Source organism: Cavia porcellus, unplaced genomic scaffold (assembly GCF_034190915.1).
Source record: "Cavia porcellus strain 051 isolate PalLab524CR breed Dunkin Hartley unplaced genomic scaffold, mCavPor4.1 scaffold_17, whole genome shotgun sequence".
Lineage (NCBI taxonomy): Eukaryota > Metazoa > Chordata > Mammalia > Rodentia > Caviidae > Cavia > Cavia porcellus.
The window spans coordinates 29676284-29697692 of NW_026947500.1; the positions used below are offsets into that span (position 1 = coordinate 29676284).

At 43.3% G+C, this 21409-nt stretch overlaps 1 protein-coding gene across 2 annotated transcripts; it reads left to right on the forward strand.

Annotated features, from left to right (window-relative positions):
- The first annotated feature begins 393 nt into the window (after window positions 1-393).
- Window positions 394-14682, forward strand: LOC134470919 (tumor necrosis factor receptor superfamily member 26-like). Of its 2 annotated transcripts, XM_063227714.1 has the most exons (6): window positions 406-3530; window positions 7044-7125; window positions 7579-7707; window positions 9898-10009; window positions 10867-10940; window positions 14158-14682. In XM_063227714.1, exons 1-6 carry the CDS (start codon window positions 3489-3491, stop codon window positions 14220-14222), a joined length of 504 nt encoding a protein of 167 aa, XP_063083784.1. In that variant the 5' UTR covers window positions 406-3488; the 3' UTR covers window positions 14223-14682. The 2 variants fall into 2 exon arrangements, with proteins under 2 accessions (XP_063083785.1, XP_063083784.1); XM_063227715.1 differs by lacking the exon at window positions 10867-10940 and having other exon boundaries at window positions 394-3530.
- Window positions 14683-21409: the final 6727 nt, after the last annotated feature.

Here is a 21409-nt window from a genome sequence, read left to right on the forward strand (position 1 = left end):
TCAAATTAAAAAAACAGCTGCTTATGAATATGACAAAAACATACATAGATTGGACAGACCTAACAAGCAAATAGACAGATTAACAGACAAACACCTTACAAAATCAGAGTACACTCTAATATAATTGACCAATATGAATTATGATGACTCTTTTATAGTCTTTATATTTGTAAGTATAAATAAACTAGCCAGAATATTTTTGTAGGTCAATTAACAGAGATCTCTTTTAATAAGAACCAGAAGGAATGAAACATTTTACATTTGTAAAAGCAAAAAGTTATTAAACCAAAGACAATTATTAGGCTTATAGTTTATCTGATTGTAATATCCAAATTGCAGTTTTGATAGCCACATGTAACTTTTTTCTAACAGGCCGGTAGCTCTCATTTATACTTGAAAACAAGTAAGGATTATTGCTTTAGTGCAAAGCAAGTCTGGACATAAGGCAATTTTGACCATTTTTACAGTACAATCGTAATTGTGAAATAGCATCATAATCAGTATTTCCCTTTACATTAACACTGATTTTAAAGAAGGAAGTGTTCCTTCATATTGAGATGAAGATATTGACTAGAGCCACTAATGAATCTGTGGTGAATAGTCCCTGAGCTCAATTATTTACCACAGTTTTAATTTTTTAAGTAGTTTAAGATCAAACATCCAATGTCCAGGCACAAGCTAATTTTGATTATGAAGATCATGTCTAACTACCATTGGGAAACACCAACAGCCTGTTGGTATTTAGGCAGACAAGGTTTGGAATGTTTTAAATAGTCTGAAGACATAAATCAAGGAGTATCAAAAGCCCCAGTTGGCTCTGGGTCTGAGAAAGGACACAGCGGGAAGCCTCTTATTTATTTCTTTTTTTACTTACTTATCCTCTCTATTCCAATTCTAACACAGAAACTTTGAAGGCACTAGCCCTAACAAAACCTATAACAGATTTTACCAAAGTCCAAGCTGAAAAGGTCTCAGGAGAAACAGGTTCAGCTCTTCTTTAAATATTATCACACCCTATCACAATTTTGAATATCTAAGGTTCTCCCCCACAGAAACCACAAATTATATTTAACAATCTTTAAAACATTTTTGTCAATTTACAGGTACTGGCTTAAATTCTAATGCTTCAAAAATATAAATGCTAACTATATATATCTTTGTTCTTTTACTGACAAATTCTGCCCCATTATCTAAGCTAACTGAGAGCTTTGCATGGCACCACGTGCATTACCTTCCACTTGCTATTTGGACATCTCCAACTTCATCCTGTGGCATCCTCTCACTGTCTCGCATCTTGTTTTTTCCACTCAGGTGGATCTTCCCTCTCAGGTCCCTGTTCAGGCAGGTGCCAAGCATCAGGGACCTGGCTAAGATCCTGAATGAGCCTGCCTGAATGAGTGGTACAACTAAGGAATAAAATAAGAATCAGGGACAAATTTAGTAATGCAAGATGGGGGTGGGTGTTGGAAGATCAATACCTTAGGACAGGCAAGGGCCCAGACACTCCAAACCAGATAACATTTATTGGGTGTGTATAATGCAGTGGGTGTATACAATGATAGAAGGAGCTATCAGAAGATTGCAGGTTGGAGGAAGATTTCAGATTAGCAGAAGGTTCAGAGGTTGATGACACTGCAGGCAATAAATAATCCTATAAGCCTGGCATGACTCAAGAGGGTAGAGACGATCTTATGCTAAGAAGGATCTTGCTTTGGGGTGTTCTTTTTTCATTTTAGAAGCCTTTGTTTAGTCTTAGTGGGTGGGAGAGGATGCCCATCTAAATAGTTAATGGGAAGTCTAAAAAGGATAAGAGAATAATCCAAAGCCTCCTTTAATCTTTTAGGGAAGTATGCAAAATCAGCCACTGTGAATTTGTGATCCCCAATAACTGACCATATCTGCTGCAATTTAGAGATCGCCCCATCTTGCTGAGTCTGACCGCTTCCATCTGGATTGCCTGTACTGCTTGCCATATAAACATAGTCTAGTCTAATGTATTGTCTAACCCAGATAAACTAGTCAAGGACATGCTTAATTTCAACCACCCCCTCAACCCCAGCTCCCTCCCTATATTCTCCCACCTTGTGATGAACAATCCCTCTGACCAACTGGACCAACATAAACCTGCCAGACAACACATGACTTGATTCGTGTAGCCAATTATACAACAAGCTGCTTTCAGCTTAGTAGTTCCTGCTTGCAAATCCTATATAAACTAAACCCAAAGCTGACATGGGGCTGATGATTTAGACTTGGTCCCAAGCCTACTAGCATAATAAACAGTTGCCTTCCATCTCCTGAATGCAAAAGGCCTTCCATTTGATTTGATATCAGATTCCAACAATTCATGCTGGGCAAGTGTTCTATCACAGAACTCCATTTGCTTCTGAAACTGGCTATATTTAAAATGTAGTTTTGTAAAAATGTTGGGGGGGGGACCTGTCTTATTACTTTAAACACACTCACAAGGTTTTCACCATCACCACTGTCTTCAGAGCAATTTTCATCTTTTCCAAGCTGAAACTCAATCTCTACTGAATATGGAACCCTCAACCCCTTCCCAGACCCCTTACACCCCATCCTATTTTCTGTCTTCATAGATGGAAGCCCTCTAGGGACCTCACTGAAATGGATTCATGCAGAATTTGCCTTCTTGTGACTTATTCCTCTCAGTACATCCGTGCTGTGGCCAAGGGGCAGAATTTCCTTCCTTCTTACGGCCTGAATCCTCTTCTCCCCTGTAAGTGGCCCACAGTCCACCCATTCCTCCAGCCATGCACACTGAGGCGGTTTGTGCCTTAGACTTGGGATTAACTGTGAATTCACATTGCTGTGAATGTGAGAGAAGGAAACACTGCACCAGGCACCGATTCCGGTTCTTTGGGGGAGCGAAATGACTGACCATATGGCAATTCTACGAGTATTGGGGGGTTATGGCGTCTTGCATGCTACTAACAGCAGTGACATAGCTAGAGTTCCTGCTGCTCAGGGAGGTCCTTCAATTTGCAATTTTCTGACCTATCTGAAGATATCAAGCTATTTAAAAAGAAAATTAAATGACACCTGGAGACAATCTAACAGCACAATGAACTGCAGGATGTAACATTCATATTTTGATGTACTTGAATCTTCACCTTCTTAAAAGTGGACTACATTGTTACCATACAATTTTCCTTTTGGCCAATAATGACACCCAAAAAAACTGTGCTGCCAGGGTCGACTGTCCCCACCCCTACCCAGCTAAACCAGCCAGGGCCACTCAGTGACATTCCACTAACAGTTTAGTAACAATTTACCTCATGCAATTGTGAAATCCCAAAGAGCTGGTGAGCAGCAGAGGAAAAATGACACCACCAAAATGTGTCACCCTGGTAAAGCCAGGGATTTATAAACAAGCTCACCTTTGGCTGCCTAGCGTTTACTGGGCCTTGAGACACCGCTTTTACTGACTCTGCTGTCCAGACACGTTTTGATCGCGGGTCAAAAGGATGGTCATCACGGCGCAGCTGCTGCTGCTTCTCACTTTGCAGGTGAGTACCATGCAGATGAGTAGGGTGATAAATCGGCGCCAAGAGATAAAGGTGCGAGCTCCGCGGGCCCGGAAAGGCGCGCGCCCTTGCCAGCGGTCCGGGAACATCGGATCGCCCACATTCTGCAGTCTCAGCTCGGCCAGGTGGGACAGTGGCGAGGGTGATGGTGGGCAACGAGGGGCGGCTGCGCCCATCTCGCGACGCTGCCTTCCAGCTAGTTTAGGGTGCAGCTGGTGAACACCTGCGCGCAGGCTGGCTACCTGGCTGGGTTGGGGGGAGGGGGCGGCCGGGGACCAGACAGCTGAGGAGTCTGTTTTGTACACCCGAGCTTCACTGTAAAGTCACTCTACTGTTTCTGCACTGTGTAGCTTTCGCACAGAAATGGTTACACCAGGGACGCACTGATTCCTCGTTTCTTGAGTATCATTAACTTTTATCCTAGTAAACGTCGGAGAATTGTCACAATAACTATACAGGTTGTAACCCCAGCACTTGGGAAACTGAGACAGGAGGATGGCAGCGAGTTCCAAGTCAGCCAGGATTACCTAATGAGTTCAAGGCCAGCCAGAACTACATTATCTTTAAAAAGACTGTCTAAAACAGAAGAAAAAAGATACTATTTATGTGTCCAAAAAGCAACCAGCAGCACATAAACATGGCCCGTGCTTAAAGGAGAATGTATGGAATTCTACTGCCTTGCCAGGTTTCTTTGACTCGGGTTTGCTAGCACTGCACAGGACCAGGGTTTCTGTGAAGTGTTCTCGGTGCCTCAGGCCCCCCGCTGAGGATGTCACTTTCCAGCAGGCCCCCTCACGGCTCTAGCTGCACAGGAAGTGAAGGCACCTACCCTGGGTAAGGAAATAATGTCTGCTGCGCGGGAGCCGCAGGGCTAATTCAGAATGGAAGTTAATCAAACAATCAGACCATTAGGTTTCATCACCCAGATCAAAGGTAGGCGAACCCAGCCTCCCTGAAAAAAAACCCAGCTCTGCAACTTCCTGATTGGGCTGAGTTCAGTGAGAGGAGCCTGGATTCCTCCTCTCCTAGTTTTATTATTTTTTCTTTATTACAGAATGGCTTTTAAATTTTAAATTTTTATTTTGAAGTCATTTGAGACTTTTAGCACTTACCAAAAGAGCGCCAGTGACTACATAACCAAGGCACACTAACTGTACTTTTTCAAATGTGTGCTTTTAGGGTATGAGAAATTTATCTGGAACTGTATTCATTTTTATTTTACTTTCAGTTTTTATTAATTTACGCAATTCCGTGGCAGACTTAAGGATCAAACCCAAAGATCTCCAGCATGCTCCTAAGCATCCTATCACTAACGAAACAAAAAACCGGAACCACTCCCACAGCCTGAGTCGGGGTGGGGTGGGGAGGGCACAGAGCCTGGGTCCCTTCCCGCCTGCTCTGCTGCTGACCCGTTCTCGAGGCGGCTCCCTCCCTCGGGCCCTGGTAGCTGGAGTTCGTGTCCAAAGAGTGGCGCGTCCCGCTCTTGTGGCTGGCTGCCCCTTGTGAAAGTTTTGCTGAGTTCCGAGTCCTGCTGTTGCCCAGGACCGAGCAGCCTGCCTTGAGAAATGTCCTCCACCGGGTGACTACAGTGGCTCCGCGCCAGCAGTCCCCTTGGGTTGGAACTTCCTGGCTGGAAAAAAGACCAGAGCTCAGGGGCAGCGATGGAACACACATCTGCATGGAGCTTCTCTAAGGTGTTTTCTCGGAAAAGAGCCTCACAGCCTTTGCTCAATGTTTGGAGCTGTTTTAAATACTAAAATTGGCAACAAACTCACAACAAAAATGGGAAAACATATAATACTCAATAAACTACAGAATACATCTCTAGGCTTTTTCCCTTTTTTTTTTTTTTTTCTTTTCTTTTTGGGTACCAGGGATCGAACTCACCACTGCCTGCTTGCAAGGCAGGTGCTTATGACACTGAGCTAAATCCCCAGCCCTCTTTTTCTTTTTTTTTTTTTTTAAGACAGGGCCTTCAGAAGTCAGTAACTTACCCAGGCTTGGCTTGTACTTTTGATCCTCCTGCCTCAGTTTCCCTAAAGGACACTTACAGAGGAAGGAAGAGGGGTCACACCTTGGTGAACTTCACTGGAACTGTGTCAGATGAATGCATCTTTTTGCCACTCTGTGGCTATTAACAAATGGCCACAAAAGTGCCACTGATTTTGGAGTGACAAATAAATTGTAGCAACAGTTGGATTCAGGAACACATATAGTGTAAGGTTAGTGAAGAACACTGTACTGTAGAAACAATCATGAGATTGTTTTTATATAGTAACACAGTTGCAAAATGCAAGAGGCAAAAATTGACATAATTAATGAAATCTACAAATCTATAAATTTATTAGGAGATTTAATGTAACTGAAAAGCCAGAAGATCAACCAGATTTTTAATAAGTAAGAATGCTGAATTATGGGGGCTGGGTGCAATGGTGCATACCTGTAACCCCAAGTACTTGGAAAACTGAGGCAAGAATATCACAAGTTCAAGGCCAGCCCGAGCAACTTAGTGAGACCCTGCCTCAAAATGGAAAAAGGGGAGGAGGCTGAGAATGTTGCTGAGTGGTGGAGTCCATGCCAAGCCTGCACAAGGTCCTGGGTCCCACCTCAGTAATACAAGAAAGATTCCATGTGTGTATGCATACATACAGCCAAGTAAATCATATGTACACAGAGATAGGTACACAAACCCGCAGGTCCTAGCTCCCCTTTCATGGATGTTTCCTCTTCTCTCTCTTCTCCTCCTTCTTTCTCTTCATTGTCATCTTCTTCCCCTCCTCCTGCTCCCTCTTCCCCGTCCCTCCCTCTTCTTTCTCTTCCTTTTCCTCTCCCTCTCTCCTTCCTCCCTCCCTTACTTTTTTTAGTGGTACTAGAAAATGAACCCAGGACTTTTACACCAAGCAACATCCCCACATATTCTCTCATTTTGAAACAGGCTCTCACTAAGTTGCTTATGCTAAGCTAGAACTTGATGGACGTCCTCCTGCCTCCGTCTGGTACAGTGCTGGGTTACACACGTGTGTGCATCACCACAGCGATTTAAACAATCTGCTATCTTGATGCAGTGTATGTACAGTAGTGGAAAATTACATACTGGAATAAGAAAGTGTTCACTAAAGGTCAAAGGCTCACAACAAGTCAGGCATAGTTCTGGGCATGCAGATCGAAATAACGACAGCAAAGAAAAGTCCCCAGCAGAAGCACAGGTATTTGGAAACTAAAAAAACGTGTTTCCCAAGGTCGTACCTGCTCCTATTGCTCATTAGACTGCAAGCAGGTGTATGAGAAAGAGCTACAGTGAGGATTTCTCCAGCGAAGGCCACCCCCGGGACCACCCCACTGACCAGCAAAGGCCGCTCTAAGGCCACCTGGGTTGGAGGCCGCCCAGCTCCTCTGTGCCCAGACCCACCGATGTGTGTTTCTGTGGGGGAGAGGTGAGTTCCACATGCAATGGGGGCATCTCCTGATAATGCTCATCTATCTTTCTGCTTCAAGGTGACTGTGGTAAGCAGCGTGACTCCCTGTAAACCACAGAAGTGTTGCACTGATGATCTCTGCCACCCTTGCTGCCCAGCTGGTGAGTCCAGCCTGCTTTCTCTAACTTCTGGGGGCTGGCCTTCCCACCTGGAGAAGGGAAGCCAGGGCATTTTAGCTATGGCAAAGCTGGAAATGCCCTGAGAGCACATAATGTGACACCCCCCATGGCTCACCCTCATACTGCATCTGGGAAGGAGCATCCCTGCACCCACAGGGAAGGAGCCCCCACACGAACAGAGACAGAACCATGTTCTGCAGGGCTGGAGAACAGAGAAGTTACGTAGAAACCTACTTGCACATGTCTTGGGGTGTTAGTTACAGGTGAGGGTGCTGCAGGGCCTCATGTCGTGGGATACAATGCATGCTGTGGTGGCAGCGACAAGTATGAGGCAGGAGCCCTGGCCAGCGTGTCTTAGGGATGGGATGGCCATCAGCTCAGCCCCCAGGAAAAGGCAGCCTGGGCTCTGTGTCATTTCTTTCCCTTCTCATACAGGCTGCTATGTCAGCAAAACCTATATGGGAAACCAACACACTATAGCATGTGCACCATGTGACCCTGGAACCTTCATGAAAATCCCCAACACTATGCAGTCCTGCTTTTCCTGCTCCAAGTGCCGAAATGGTAAGTATGTGACCACAGGCAGGCAGGGACAGTGGTCCCACCTTTCTTTCTTTCTCTCTTTGTTTTTCCTTCCTTCCTTTTGTGCTAGAAATTCAACCCAGAACGGAGAAAACGCTACATAAGTATTTAAGTGCGCTACCATTGAGCTATATCCCAAACCTTCCATTAACTTTTTCCTTTTTTTGTCTTTTTGAGACAGGGTTTCACTATACAGTTCAGACTGGCCTTAAACTCACTTTGTAGCCCAGGCTAGCTTTCATTTCACAGTAAACCTTCAGCCTCAGGCTCCTGAGTTCTGAGATTACAGGTGTGCTCTACCACACCTGTCCCCCTGGCCCTTCGCTAACCTTTAAAGCATCACCCCAAGCCCCACCATCCAATCACAGATCAAACCAAACAAAGTTTTGGGTCTGTGTACAGAATTTCAGCCACATGGTATCTTAGTTACTTTCCTGACATACACAAGTAAAAGGAGGAAGAGTTTCATTAGCTCACAGTTTGTAGAGGTTTCAGTTCCTGGTCAGCTGGCTCCCGTGCAGGGTGGCATGACACAAGACAAAGGTCCAAGGCAGGAAGCAGCGAGCCTGCCTTCCCTCTCTTCTTCTATATTCCCTCCAAGGTATAAGTCTACTGGTTGGTGCCAGCCACACCCAGGATGGGGCTTCCCTCTTCACTAATTCCATCACCCACAGATATGTTAAACCAGTGAAAGGGCTATTTTATTTAACACATCCATAATCCAGTGTCACATACCCATGATCTAGCCATCTGTACAAAGTACCACCTACAAGCACATGAGGCTTGGAAGAGACATCTAGCAGAAACCATAACACAAATGTCCCTCACAAAAGGTTTGACTACAGGAGGGACAGTGATAAGGTGTCTCTTTAGTGTGAGGACACACATACGTGGCTAGAGCATCAAAAGACTAACATTTTTAAGGCCACTTAACAAAAACTATATACAAGATTCATATGTAAATATTCACCTAAGGTACTATATGCCAACAATGAATTGTTTTCCTAAAAACATAACATTTAAAAAACATTTGCATGAGCCAAATGAAAAGCCTACCATAGTGAGACTAAGAAACAAATTTAGCAGGGGATGTGTAAGTGCACACACACCATTCATGTCCCTCTGTGTCTGTAGAGAACTGAAATGAGATTACAGGGAAAAAGAATCTCATAAAGCTGTCAGTTGTTCTCCATGGAATGATCCCTAGAACCAGTGCATCCTTAGTGAGATTCCCGATGGGGATTTTCCGGAAATGAGAAGCTGACAGATGCCACAATGCTCCTGAAGACCACAGCTCAGCCAGCACTAGCCCTACGCTGATGTCATGGCTCTGTGTGGGGGGCCAATTAGAATAGCCTGAGGTCCATGCAGGGCTGGGATGGTGGCACCAGTCATCTGCAAAGACCCTGAAAGAGGCCACTCCACAGGTGAAACCATGCAATGGGACCTGCAGCCTCCAGGTGAATCCCAAATGGATACCTCACTGTGCACTTTGGAAAGTGCCAGCTCCTACTGGGGCTCTGGCTGTATCTATCCTCTCCCCAACACACACAACATCACTGCCTGGAAAGCCACAGAGGAGAAGCAAAACTGAAAGAAGAAAACAGAATATCTTTGGATTTAAGCCAGTGATCAAATTTGATGTAGGGTTACAAAATCCCTACTACAGCGTAAGATTGATGAACACCACTACATTAGAATTACATAATACTATTCATCAAAAGACATACAAGTGTTAAGTGTTAAGTACAAAGTAGAACATATTTGTGATATGTAGGACACACACAGCATCCAGAATGTGGTAACGATGCCTGCATATAATCAGACAAATACAGGCAGGCCTGGGACTCAGGGGTAAAATACTTACCCAGCAGAAGCAAGGTCATGGGTTTGTTTCCAGCACCACAAGGAACAAATGAACCAACAAACAAAAACACATTAGCAGTGTAGTCTTCTGTCAGGGGTGAAAAGGTGAAAGGAGTCTTGCTGGCCTCTCCACAGGTGCCACGTATTAGAGGGAAGAGGCCTGGTTACCTTTTCTTGGTCCCTGTGTTAGAAGACAAAGTGAGGGCAGATTCCATGCCCAAGAGCACATGGAGGTGACCTCACGGTGTTGTGACCTGTGCCAGAGAACACAGAGTCCTACCCTGCTGACTCACTTTTCTCCAACAGATCAGGAGGTGGTCTCCAAATGCTCCTCAACTGCTGACCAGCAGTGTCAATGCAAGACAGGATACTACTGTGACACAGAAAACTGTGTGGAGCGCTGCTTCCGGTGTAGCAGGTACCAAATGGAATATGGGGGGTTGGGGGTGTCTTCCATCCTCCCCTCACCACTTGCTTTGTGTGTGGTCACTTACACAGATCCCCAGCCTGGTTTTCCCCATCTGTACAGTAATGCTAAGGGGTACTACCTGCCATGTGGAAGAGTAATCTAACAAACAGCTTAAATGTTTCCTCCTGACTGACCTGGTGACAGTATTCATTTGTGTTAATCAGCTTTCCTTTGCTGTGACCAAATGCCTGAGAAACACATCTTGAAGCAGAACAGGTTCATTTTGGCTCATAGTTTTAGAGGTTCAGTCCATGGTTGGTTGGCTCCACTGTTTTGGGTTCAGAAACATCATCGTGGAAGGCTTTGGTGGAGAAAGGTGACCAAGAAGCAGAGATAGGACAACCTTGGGAGGAAAAGACCAGGGACCAAAGAAAGCCCCAAACAGCATGGCCCATGATCCACTCCCTTTGAATTGGCCCAACCTCCTGTTTTCATCACCTCCCAGTGATACTATCAAGTTATGGTCTCATCATAATTTGGGAAATGAATTAATCTACTGATAAAGTTAGATACTTTATGATCCAATCAGGTGTATATTTCCCTTCAATCGTAGGCCACCAATCAGGTTGTAAGTGTTCACAGAAGAGGAGACTTAGTTAACTTGGCCCATTAGTGAGAATCACAGTAATGCCACCTGCAAGGCCAGGCAGGGTGTGGACCCCTGGGAGGTCCTCCATGTCTCTGATCACATGGGCTGCCTCCAGGAGGGGGTTGGACATGTACCAGGCCTCTTGTTGGCACTGGGAGGTGACTCCGAGACAGGGATGTACTGTGAGTGGGAAGAAATGGATGCTCTCTCTCTCCAGCTGTCCCAAGGGGAAACCAGTTGTGCGGGAATGCAACGCCACGGCCAACACAGTCTGTAGTGAGACTGATCCAAGTAAGAATATCTGCTTTTCTTTTCAAAGTCTGACTGTATTTTTATTTAGATGGAAATCATTTGATACAAACTTAACCATATGATTTTTCCATGTGTTTTATGAATGCATGTTGCTTACACAGATCAGTGGGTTTCATTCTGACAGATTTCTACACGCCCTCGGGACACTTGATCATTTTCTCCCGTATGGCCCTCTTTGCCCACATTTTCTATATCAGTCATTTTAATTTGATCAGTTAGTGTCACTAATACCACCCCTTCCTTCTAGCTCCAAAAGAGACCCATCTCCCCAGAGGGAGTTCCATCTCCAGTAGACAGTGATGCTGAAGCCCCAGCCCCTGCCACCTCTCATCAGCTTTCTATGTCACTGGATGGGCTGGCTGAGCATTTCACATAAAAGGCCTCAGAACACATGTGGCTTTTTGTGGCTGGCATCACATTTCTGAGATTCATCCAGGGCAGGAGGTAGTGTGAGTCAGTACTTCATTCCTTGCTATGGTGAATAATCAAAACACACCCAAACAGACAGACAGACACACACACACACACACACACACACACACACACACACACACACCCAATTTATTTTCACTGACCTCCTATTGAAATTTTAATTAGTTCTCTGCAATAACTGGTCTTTTGAGACCAGACCATTCAACAGGGAAAGGACAGCCTTCTTAACAAATTACTCTGAGCAAGGGCTGGGGGTTTAGCTCAGCGACATAAGCACCTGCCTTGCAAGCAGGCGGTCATGAGTTCGATCCCTGGTACCGATTAAAAAAAAAAAATTACTCTGAGCAAACTGGATACCCACATATAAAAGAATGAATTTGGATCCTTACATCACAAGGTTCAAAAAGTATTTCAAGATGAATGAAAGACCTGAAAGAGAAGCCCAAAACCAGAAAACTCTTGAAACTTCGAAAAACATGTTTATGACATTGGTTTTAGTACTAACTTCTGATATGGCAACAAAAGTACAGACCAGGAAGGAAAAATAGGGAAAGGAAATTACATTTAAATGACCTCTGGGTTCTGACACTTGCACTACAGTAGGGAGCAGCATGGAGGAAACTTTTCAACACATTAATCTGATAAAGAATCCATATCCAGAATATGTAAAAGTAAACAAAACAAAAAGAACTTTATCATCTTAGTAACAACAATATAAGACAAAAGTCCTTTTGAAATTTTGTTTTAGTTCTTTTCTTATTCTCCTTGAAATAAAATGGATTTGAGAATGAAAAAAAATGTACACATGCACACTGGGGAAGGCTAGCGGCACAGCATGGTGGCACACACCTGAATCCCAGTACTATAGGACACTGAGGCAGGAAGATCACAAGTTTGAGTTGAGTCTGGGCAGCTTAGTGACTCAGTGGGCTCATGTCTCAAAAATAAAAAAAAAACAAACTGCCGCTGAGTGTGAAGGCCCTGGCTCAATCCCCCATTATAAAAGGTGAGAGGGGAAAAAGATAGGAAAAAAAGATAAAAGCTCAATTTTAAAAGTGTGGATAGGCCTTTTATCAAATTTTCTCCCAAAAAGCCACCAATAGCCCATAAAAACATGAAAAGATGCTTAAAATCTTTTTTTTTTTTTGTCTTTTTCCTTTTTACCAGTACCAGGGATTGAACTCATGACTGCTGCTTGCAAGGCAGGCGCTTATGCCGCTAGGCTAAATCCCCAGCCCCGAAAATTTTTAATTATTAAGCAAATGCAAATCAAGGTCAATAAAATGCTACTTACATCAATTAGCATGAGCACTATATATTTTTTGAGACAAGATGTTGCTACTTAATTCAGACTGGCCGTGAACTCACTTTCCAGGTAGCCCAGGCTACCCTGGAACTTATGGTAATCCTCCTGTCTCAGCCTCTAGCATACTAGGAGTACAGGACTGTGCCACCATGCCCAGTTTATGATGGTAACAATTAACAAAACAGAAAATTAGAAGTATTGGGAAGAGGTACAGAAACTGGACCCCTCACGCATTCCTGGAAACACAAAATAGTACAATTACTATGAAAAATAGAACAAATTGGCATTATCCTATGGTATAGCCACCCCATCCTGGTTGTATCCCAAAAGAAGTAAAAAACAAAACTCAAAGAGATGTTCATCTATGTGTTACTAACAGCATCTTTCATAAAAGCCAAAAGGTGGAATCCACCTTAGTGCCCATAGATGGATGAATGGACAATCAAAGATTGTAAATGCATTGAGTGGGATATTATTCAACCTTACAGTGGAAGAAACTATAGCACATGCAAAACTATAAATAAATCATGAAGACATTGTGCTAAGAAAAATAAGGGAATCACAAAAGGACAAATGCTATATAATTCCACTTATTTGAGGTCTCTAGAGTTATATGATCTAAAAAGAAAGTGAAACAGTTGTGATAGGGATTGGAATCCTTTTTGTGTATATGTGCCAAGAATCAAACTCATCTTGCCATGCAGGCACTGTACCCCTAAGCCATATGCCCTGCCCCATGGAATTCACTGTTAAATGGAAACAGAGTTTCAGTTTGTGTGGATGAAAAAGTTAGGATGGCGGGGTGGTAATGACTGCAAAACACTGTAAATGCCCCTAAAATTAATGGACTATGCTCTTTAAAAAGGAAACGGTATAAATACATATATTTTGGCACAGGTATTATAAAAAGTAAGCAATCAAGTCCTTAGTGGAATTGGGCTTCGCCTTACCTATAGAAAGACTGAGGCCCTGGGTCTTTAAGGTCTCTGTTCAGGGCTGTGTCCTGGGACAGGACATGTACACCTAGTCCTATTGCCGAGACTGCAACTTCCACTGCCAACACAGAGAGACTGGGAATTTGTGGGTCACCCTACATGGTTTAGGTGCTACATGATGCCTCCTGGGGTGATTCTCCTCGAGGTCATGGGTCCAGCTTGGGACTGGTAGTAAACCATTTCTTCAAACAGCACCTGGATGGGAGAGGCCTTCTGGCCTACGTGAGATCAGCACATTACCTTGGGGAGGGCTCTGTCACCTGCCCTCACGTGTGGAAGCCAGGCATCCTGTCCTTGCCTCCCTGCCCTTGTCTGCCCAGTGCTCCGGCCTTCTCACTCAGGGCTGCCATGTCCACAGAACCAGTGGTTAGGGATGTTGATTTGTTCATTATCATGGAACCGCTGGGGGGAAAATTCTAGTTCCTCCTGTTACTAAGACATTGTCTGATTTTTGCACTTTCAGAGAACAGAAACTGGCCAATGATGATTGTATGCATTCTACCTCTCCTGGTTTCATCTGTTTTCTAAGAAAACATGGATTCTGAGAGCATGTTGTTCTTCTGTAAAGAACTGTGGTTAGCAGCCCCTTGACAGAAGCAAGTGACAGCCTGATGGCCACCAAGTCCCAAAGCCCTGATTCACAGAGGGGCCAGCCACTTCCTTCTGGGAAGCTACGCTCAGCTTCTGCTTCACACACAGCTTCATGAATCACCCTGTCCATAAACATTTGTAGAAGTACTGACCCTGCCAAACAGTCCAGCATCATAGGTGTCTGAAATCCTGGTGGAAGCCCACATGCCTATAAATCCAGCAGCACTTGGACAGCATCAAAGTATACTCCCAGCACACAATGCACCTGGGCCCTCTTGAGCCATGGCTGCAGTGGCCTGTGGATGCCTTTCTGTTTTATGAGATTCCAGGCAAGCAAACTCCCCATCCCTGAAAAGACTGCTCTGGAATGTATTTGAAATAAAATTGTATTTCTATATCTCTGAGCTTTTGTGGCTGTGGACCTGAAGGTTCCTGTCATGCCCTTAATCCATCTTTCTTGTTGCCCTAGTGGTGAGTGTTTGGATTTGTTTGAATGGTGCTAATCTCTTTAGCAACCATCCCCTCCTGGGCTATGCCTTTAGATGCCCTCCTTTTCCAGCTAGGATGCAAGTCCTCTAAATCTTTCAGCTCTCCTCCTTTTTCCTTCCAGTTCTTGTTGTAACAATGGTTCCCTGTAATTCCAGTCCCAGGGAAGTTCACATTTTCATCTGAAACTTCATCTGTACAGCCTTTATTATCTCTATTCTTATTCACATTCTGGTCTTTGGCATTTTCACCAAAATTCCCTAAAATCCACTTACAACATTTTAGGACTCTTCTAACCTGCTCCCCCAAACTTCTCTTGTGATAAGCCAATTCCAAAGGCTTTCACACATTATCAGATATGAAAGAAACGTGAAAGTTGTCAAAATCAAGAGTAACTCATGTCAACCCTGGCATAAAAATAAGGAAATAAACTGGGAGTTTGGAAAAGAAGAAATCTTACACACAATAGTATGATAGCAACTATCACAAAAAGACTGATACAAAACCAGCCTTGCAGTGGTCACCACAAACACATGCAAAATGTACCACTGTGAGAACATCTGCCTGGCAACGCTGTTCAGCCTCCTGATACTGATACTGTAACTGTAGTGGGTTCATATCTTGGTCAAAAAATACAACCAGAGAAACATTTCTTACCTGTGCCAGGTAAGGAGTACGTGAGGTTCTTTTCCAAAGCAATGTCCTTCCCAAGGAAGAAAAGTATGGATTTTTTCTTCAGGGACACAATATATATTCATATAGGAGAGCACCTTCAAGGTAGGCATGTTTCTGATTGTGCTCGCATTTCTGAACGTACTCAGTTTAAGATCACAATTCAGTGAGGAAAGACAGCACATTTGGTGGCATCCCTTTAAAACACTGAGCATATGTTTGAAAGATTGTGATAGTGAAAACAGACACTTCTGTGCATGCGTAGTTTCAAGTCATAAAGATGGCAGATGTGAACATTTCTAGACATGCTTGGTTTAATATGCTAATCATCCCAGTTTACTGTAGGTGCCTAAAAGAATGAGTTAGAAGGTCTTAGCAGAAACACAGTATAAAGGAGATAGATCTCTGATGGCCTATTAACGTGGTGGTTCATCCAAAAGCTGCCTGCCAAGCTTTATTCTTCAGAGCTTCTTGAGTGGACGTCATTTTTCTCTAATTTGTAACTGCTGAGCTGGTGCTAATATTACCAGAGTGAATCTTTTTTATTCTAGAGCCAGATGGGTCATCTTGGGTCAGCAAAGGTGTTCTACAGCATCATTGTTTGGGCTCCATTCACAATTGTTCTACTATACATTTAAAACACCTCTACTTATGACATAATTCATAAATGCAATCAGTAACATTGATATTTTTAACCAACTCACTCAGAAATACAAGCTCAGTGTCCTAGGAAATCCAGGCTGAAACACAATGAAACAGGCCAACCCATAAAAGAGTAAGATGAAAGGGTTACTATCATTTTTATTGTACATACTTACGATAGTGTTAAGTTTCTTTAGTTATAATACCACCCAAAAGAGACTCAAATTCTAGCCTTGAAAGTGATTTTAAGCTTCTGATGGAATATAAAGAGCAAACACAAACAGATTAAAACTATTTATTCAAACAGACCAAGTAGGAGAATAGGGCAGAACAAATCACTCACTGCTTGACTTTCTTATTATTAATGTTTCCTTAACTTTGGTGAGTTGTTATCCTGGTGCACAGCAGGCACCTGGAGGCTCACTGGAGTCCTTTGGTTCCTGAGACCTCCTTACTCTCATATGATGAATCCACCAGGATGCACTTGGTAATTTAAGGGAATAGTGAGTAGTTGGTGTGATTAGATAAGGTCCTGTCCATGCTTGGCTAAGCTGACCTTGAGCCCAGTTCCTTGAGAAGGCATATTTGGAATTTGCAGACAGAGTAGATAGTCTGCTTTTTCTTAACTACAGTGCCCAAGTCAGGGCTATAATTTAACCTTTTGAGTAGAAGTTCCAAGAGGGAGGCCTTTATCACAGGGGCCTCATGGACTGAGCCCACTATACACCCAGCCCATTGACTACAGAACCACTCCCCTCTACAAACCATTCTGTTTTGGACCTGGTAGGCCCACACTCTGGAGTCTTCTCTGCATGACTATGTCTGCTCTGTTAGTTCCCAGCAGTTACGTGTTAGAGGTTTCCATGCTGGCGGCAGTAGGGTGATTGGGCAAAAGTCTGGCAGACTTTTAGGCTCAGATAAGAGTAGCTTGTTAACCAGGCCTACTGCTGTCACATTCAGGGGCTATCGGCCAGTGATAGATTTTTATCTCCACTGGTGATCTAGTGTAGGATCTAGACTGTCTATGATCGCCCACATTTGTTCTGGCATTTGAATGAACAGATACCTTGCAGCAACTGCCCTGAAGCAACTTTGAAGCATACTATCTAATTGAATAGAGAAATAAGCTACCACCCTTCTTCATGGGCTCAGCATCAGGGTCAATTCACAGTACCAATATCTTGTCTTTAATACACATATAAATCAAATCACTGTGTGCATCTTACTGACTTGGTACAGGCACTACACGCATTAGGAGGCCCCTGGGCTCATTAAAGATTTGTAATTAGAATATCTTCTACAATTTGTAACTAGGTTCCACTTTCTAGATTTAGTGTTCACAGGTCCCTGCTTCTGATTTCTTCCCTGGCAGTGGGACCAGGGATTTAGCTCAGCAGTGTAAGTGCCTGCTTGGCAAGCATGAGGGTCATGAGTTTGATCCCTGGTATCAAAAAGGGGGGAGGGGGTAGGTAAATGTTTTAATACCTGGGGGAGCACTATCCATTATTATTACTGTTTTGGGGAAACTCTGGGTCCTCCCACTCAAAGCAGAGATCTAGAGACCCAATGTAAAAAAAAAAAAAAAAAGAATATCTTTTACATCCAGAACTGTATAGTATTATCCTAAGTGTCACAGTTTGTATCTAGATGTTCCCCAAAAGTCTAATACCCTCATAGATGACACTACACAGAGCTGGTTGGATCTAGGGTGTGTAATACTGAGATTAAGGGTGCATGATGTTAAATTAGTCCACTGACTGGAATTAGCATAGTTCTGGTTGTGAATAATGGAAGCCCCGCACTAGGTGCGGGTGGCACCAATCAATAGGATTATATCCTGGATGGACTATAAAGGGAGAAAGGGAAGGCAGGCTTGCTGTTGCTTGCTGCTTGCTATTGCTGCCATTTTGCTTGCCACCCCATGAACTGTTTCTCCTCTGTGGTGACTGTCTGCTCTCCACCCTGCCTTGCAGCCACATGATTATGAACTGAAACTTCTACAAACTGTGAGTTAAAACAATCTTTTCTTCCTTTAACTTTGGGTGTCAAGTGTTTTGTCCCAACAACAAGAAAAGTAACTAAGACATTCAGAAATGGGAGCTAGTAAAGTGTAGGTGTTTGCAACTGTAAGATGGTTGGTTATCTTGTGTCCTTATGAGCTTAGCTCCAGGACTTCTTAGGAATATTTATTCGATGCTGTCTTCCTAAAGATTCATAGTTGGAACCAACTCTTTACTAGGTTGCTATGCTGAATTGGAAGATTAGTTAGCATGCTGTTTATCTAAGTCCTTTGCTGCCCTAAGCTCCGGAGGATGGAGAGGAGGCTGATCAACCTGATCAGCTATAATCCAGGGAGCAGTGAGTGTCCAATGTCAAGCGTCACCCCCCACCCAGGCCCAGAGGAAGGAAAAGCAGATTGTTCTCTTCCAGAGCACTTTCAGATACCCGGAAGTTGCTTCCCTTCTTCGTTAAATGTTTAACCTTCATGTTTGCTCACTGTATTAATTTTGGACGCTGTAATTTTGATATAAGGCCATAAAACACTGCAGATAGGAAATCTTATCCTGATTTTCCTCCCTCTTGCTTAGTAGATCTAGTCATAAGGTTGCATTTTAATATGGAGACATAATTTTAAGGCATTTTTCTTAGCCTTCCAAAGCATATCATCCATAATATGTTAATGACAGACAATCTGTTTCTTAATCATCTCAAGTAGCTAAGGATTTGTGTAGGAGACATCTCATTGGACTGTTTTGGTTTTGGGGCCAAATTTGTTTTAAATACTAACTATGGAAGAAGAGAGATAAAGACAGAAAAAGTAAAAAACAAATTTCAAAATTCTTTACCCAATGAAATATTTTTGATTTTAGTATTTTATAGCAATGTGATTGCAAAATTATACACCTAAGGATTCCAGAATATAAAAACAAAACAGAAACAGAATCCTCCCTCCTCCTTCCGGAACTTTTTCACCTTGATATGTACCTGCTTATTGGAAAGTTGCTGGGAAGCAGGAAAGAGATTTCTCTCAACTCAGAACTTTTTTGAGGACTTTTATATTCACATGTCCCTGAGAAGCCTTCCCTTCAGCACAGAGACTACTTTTTTAAATCCCCTAGACCTCTGGTGTCAGCTGGGACCTAGGTTCTTCCATCTCCGTGATCTCAGGACTGAGATGCTAGCTCAGTCCAGCAGCTGACCCAACACACTGTTAAAAATATCCCCAGTCTTTCTCCATCCTGTTATAGGGAATCTAATAACTGCTTCAAGAGTTCAGCACCATCTATTAATCTGGGGAAACTTCCAAACTAAGGTTCTGAGTAGCAGCGACTTTCATCCAGGGGTAGTATGGCCATTATGCCCATGAGTCCAGCCCCAAGAAGTGTCCCATGTGTGGGTTCAAAATCCATTTTCATCAGTACAGGTGGGTCTACCTGTACTTTACATCTTTCCTATTGGGAGTCAAACAGGAAAATCCCATGAGCTTCTAAGGGAAGGCCCCATCTGGGTCCCTAAATCTGTTGTGGAATGCCTAGGAAATCATCTGAGTGAGTGTGAACAAAATAAAACACGACCAGGCAATAAAAGAGAAGAGAAAGATTTATTGCCTGCATCAGACCACACTGGACAGCACTGGGTGATTTCCAAAGCAATGCCCTCCCCAAGGTGCAGAACTATAAGGTTTTTGTCAGGGAAGCCAATATATTCTCATAGAATAGCATATTTCTGAGCGCATTCAGTGTAAGGTCATAGTTCAAGAATGAAGGATAAGTGACACATTTCTGGCAACTTCACTTGAGATCACAGAGCATGTGTTTGAAAGGCTAAAATGGCAGGCACAGCACAATTTAGGGTCATGAGGATGGTAGACATAAATGGCTCTGAGTGTGTTTGGTTTTATACAGTTTTAGTTTACAGTAAGTGCCTAGATAAGTGAGTCACTTGAGCTCATGACATTGGGTGGCTTCTGCAAAGAGTTTTACCTGAAACAAAAAGAAAGGAGAGCCCAGAAGGCATGTAAGTACAGGATTTTCCTATTAAAGCTACCACTGATCTTACACCTGATATCACTCTTAAGCACTGTGGGCGACAAATACCTACTGTTTGAAAATATCTGATGTGCTCATTCCCACTTTTACCTTTAAAACTGCCTTGGGTTACCCCTTTTGAATATGTTCGCAGTTTACTAAGGCACACATGTTCCTGCTGTGGCTCCATTGTTCTTCCCTTTACAGTGCAGGTTCCCAGGAAAATACAGGCCTCCCTGCTCTCTCTTTCTCTCTCTCTCTTTCTCTCTCTCTCTCTCTCTCTCTCTCTCTCTCTCTCTCTCTCTCTTGCTCTCTCTTTCTCTGATTATTTTTGATCCACATTAACAGATGTAGCCACAGCAATGGCCTGACTTCTTGATACCAATTTTTGTTGTTAGTTTTCTGTCACTATAATAAATAACTCATTTTGTAACACAGGTGATAACAGATACAAAAAGAAAAGTTGTGTTTTGACTTACAGTTTTGAGGGTTTCAGATCATGATCAATTGGACAGGTGACTTTTGGCTCTATAACAAGGACTCCTAGTTCTCAATGTCGAGTGCCCAGAGAAAATGATGGCACTTTGAAATTTGCATTGTCAATTCAAAACATGATAAGAATTAGTTTTTTGAATTGTGATTGATTGGAATGTTTGTGCTCAGTACTGTTAGCGAATCCCAGCCCAGAAAGGACCTTTGTATTTCCAGCCTTTGTCCTAGTGTCCCGGCTTTCTTGGGCTATTAAGAAGTCTGGAACATGAAAAGATGCCTTTTCTACATCATGGTTAAGTGTATTCACTATCTCAGCACTAGGAAAAGCACCTGACATCAGTAACCTAAGGAGATGAGGTATATTTTGGCTCATATCCATGGTTGGCTGACTCCAAGGCAGAAATAACCCGGTAGAAGAAATTTGTACAAACCATGGCAACTGGGAAGCAGAGAGAGGAGGAGTTAGGAATAAGAATACACTCTTCAGATTTTCACTTCAGTGACCCATCTCCTTCAACTGAGCCTTGCATCCTAACTGCATAACTATTTTTCCCATGATAGAGCCATCTTCAGGCAGTCCTGCCTCTGAACACAGGAGACTTTGGAAAAGATTTTAGGTTTGAACTATAACATTGCACCTCCCTTCTCAAAAGGCTCACGGCCATCTCATGATACTGAAACTTTAGGTCCTATAGTTCATGTTCAGCAGCCAGATTTAAGGTGGCCATGTGTGAAGTCTAATACTATTTGGTCTCTCCACCCCTGTGATCTTGCAAGTTGCAGCCCACAGGAGCTGTCTCTTAG

Excerpts from the sequence above, each read along its gene's own strand:
- LOC134470919 (XM_063227714.1), top strand. The coding sequence starts at position 3,489 with ATGGTCATCACGGCGCAGCTGCTGCTGCTTCTCACTTTGCAG. Across the intron at positions 7,126-7,578 it reads CCACCCTTGCTGCCCAGCTG|GCTGCTATGTCAGCAAAACC; the intron begins GTGAGTCCAGCC and ends CTTCTCATACAG. Across the intron at positions 7,708-9,897 it reads CTGCTCCAAGTGCCGAAATG|ATCAGGAGGTGGTCTCCAAA; the intron begins GTAAGTATGTGA and ends TTTCTCCAACAG.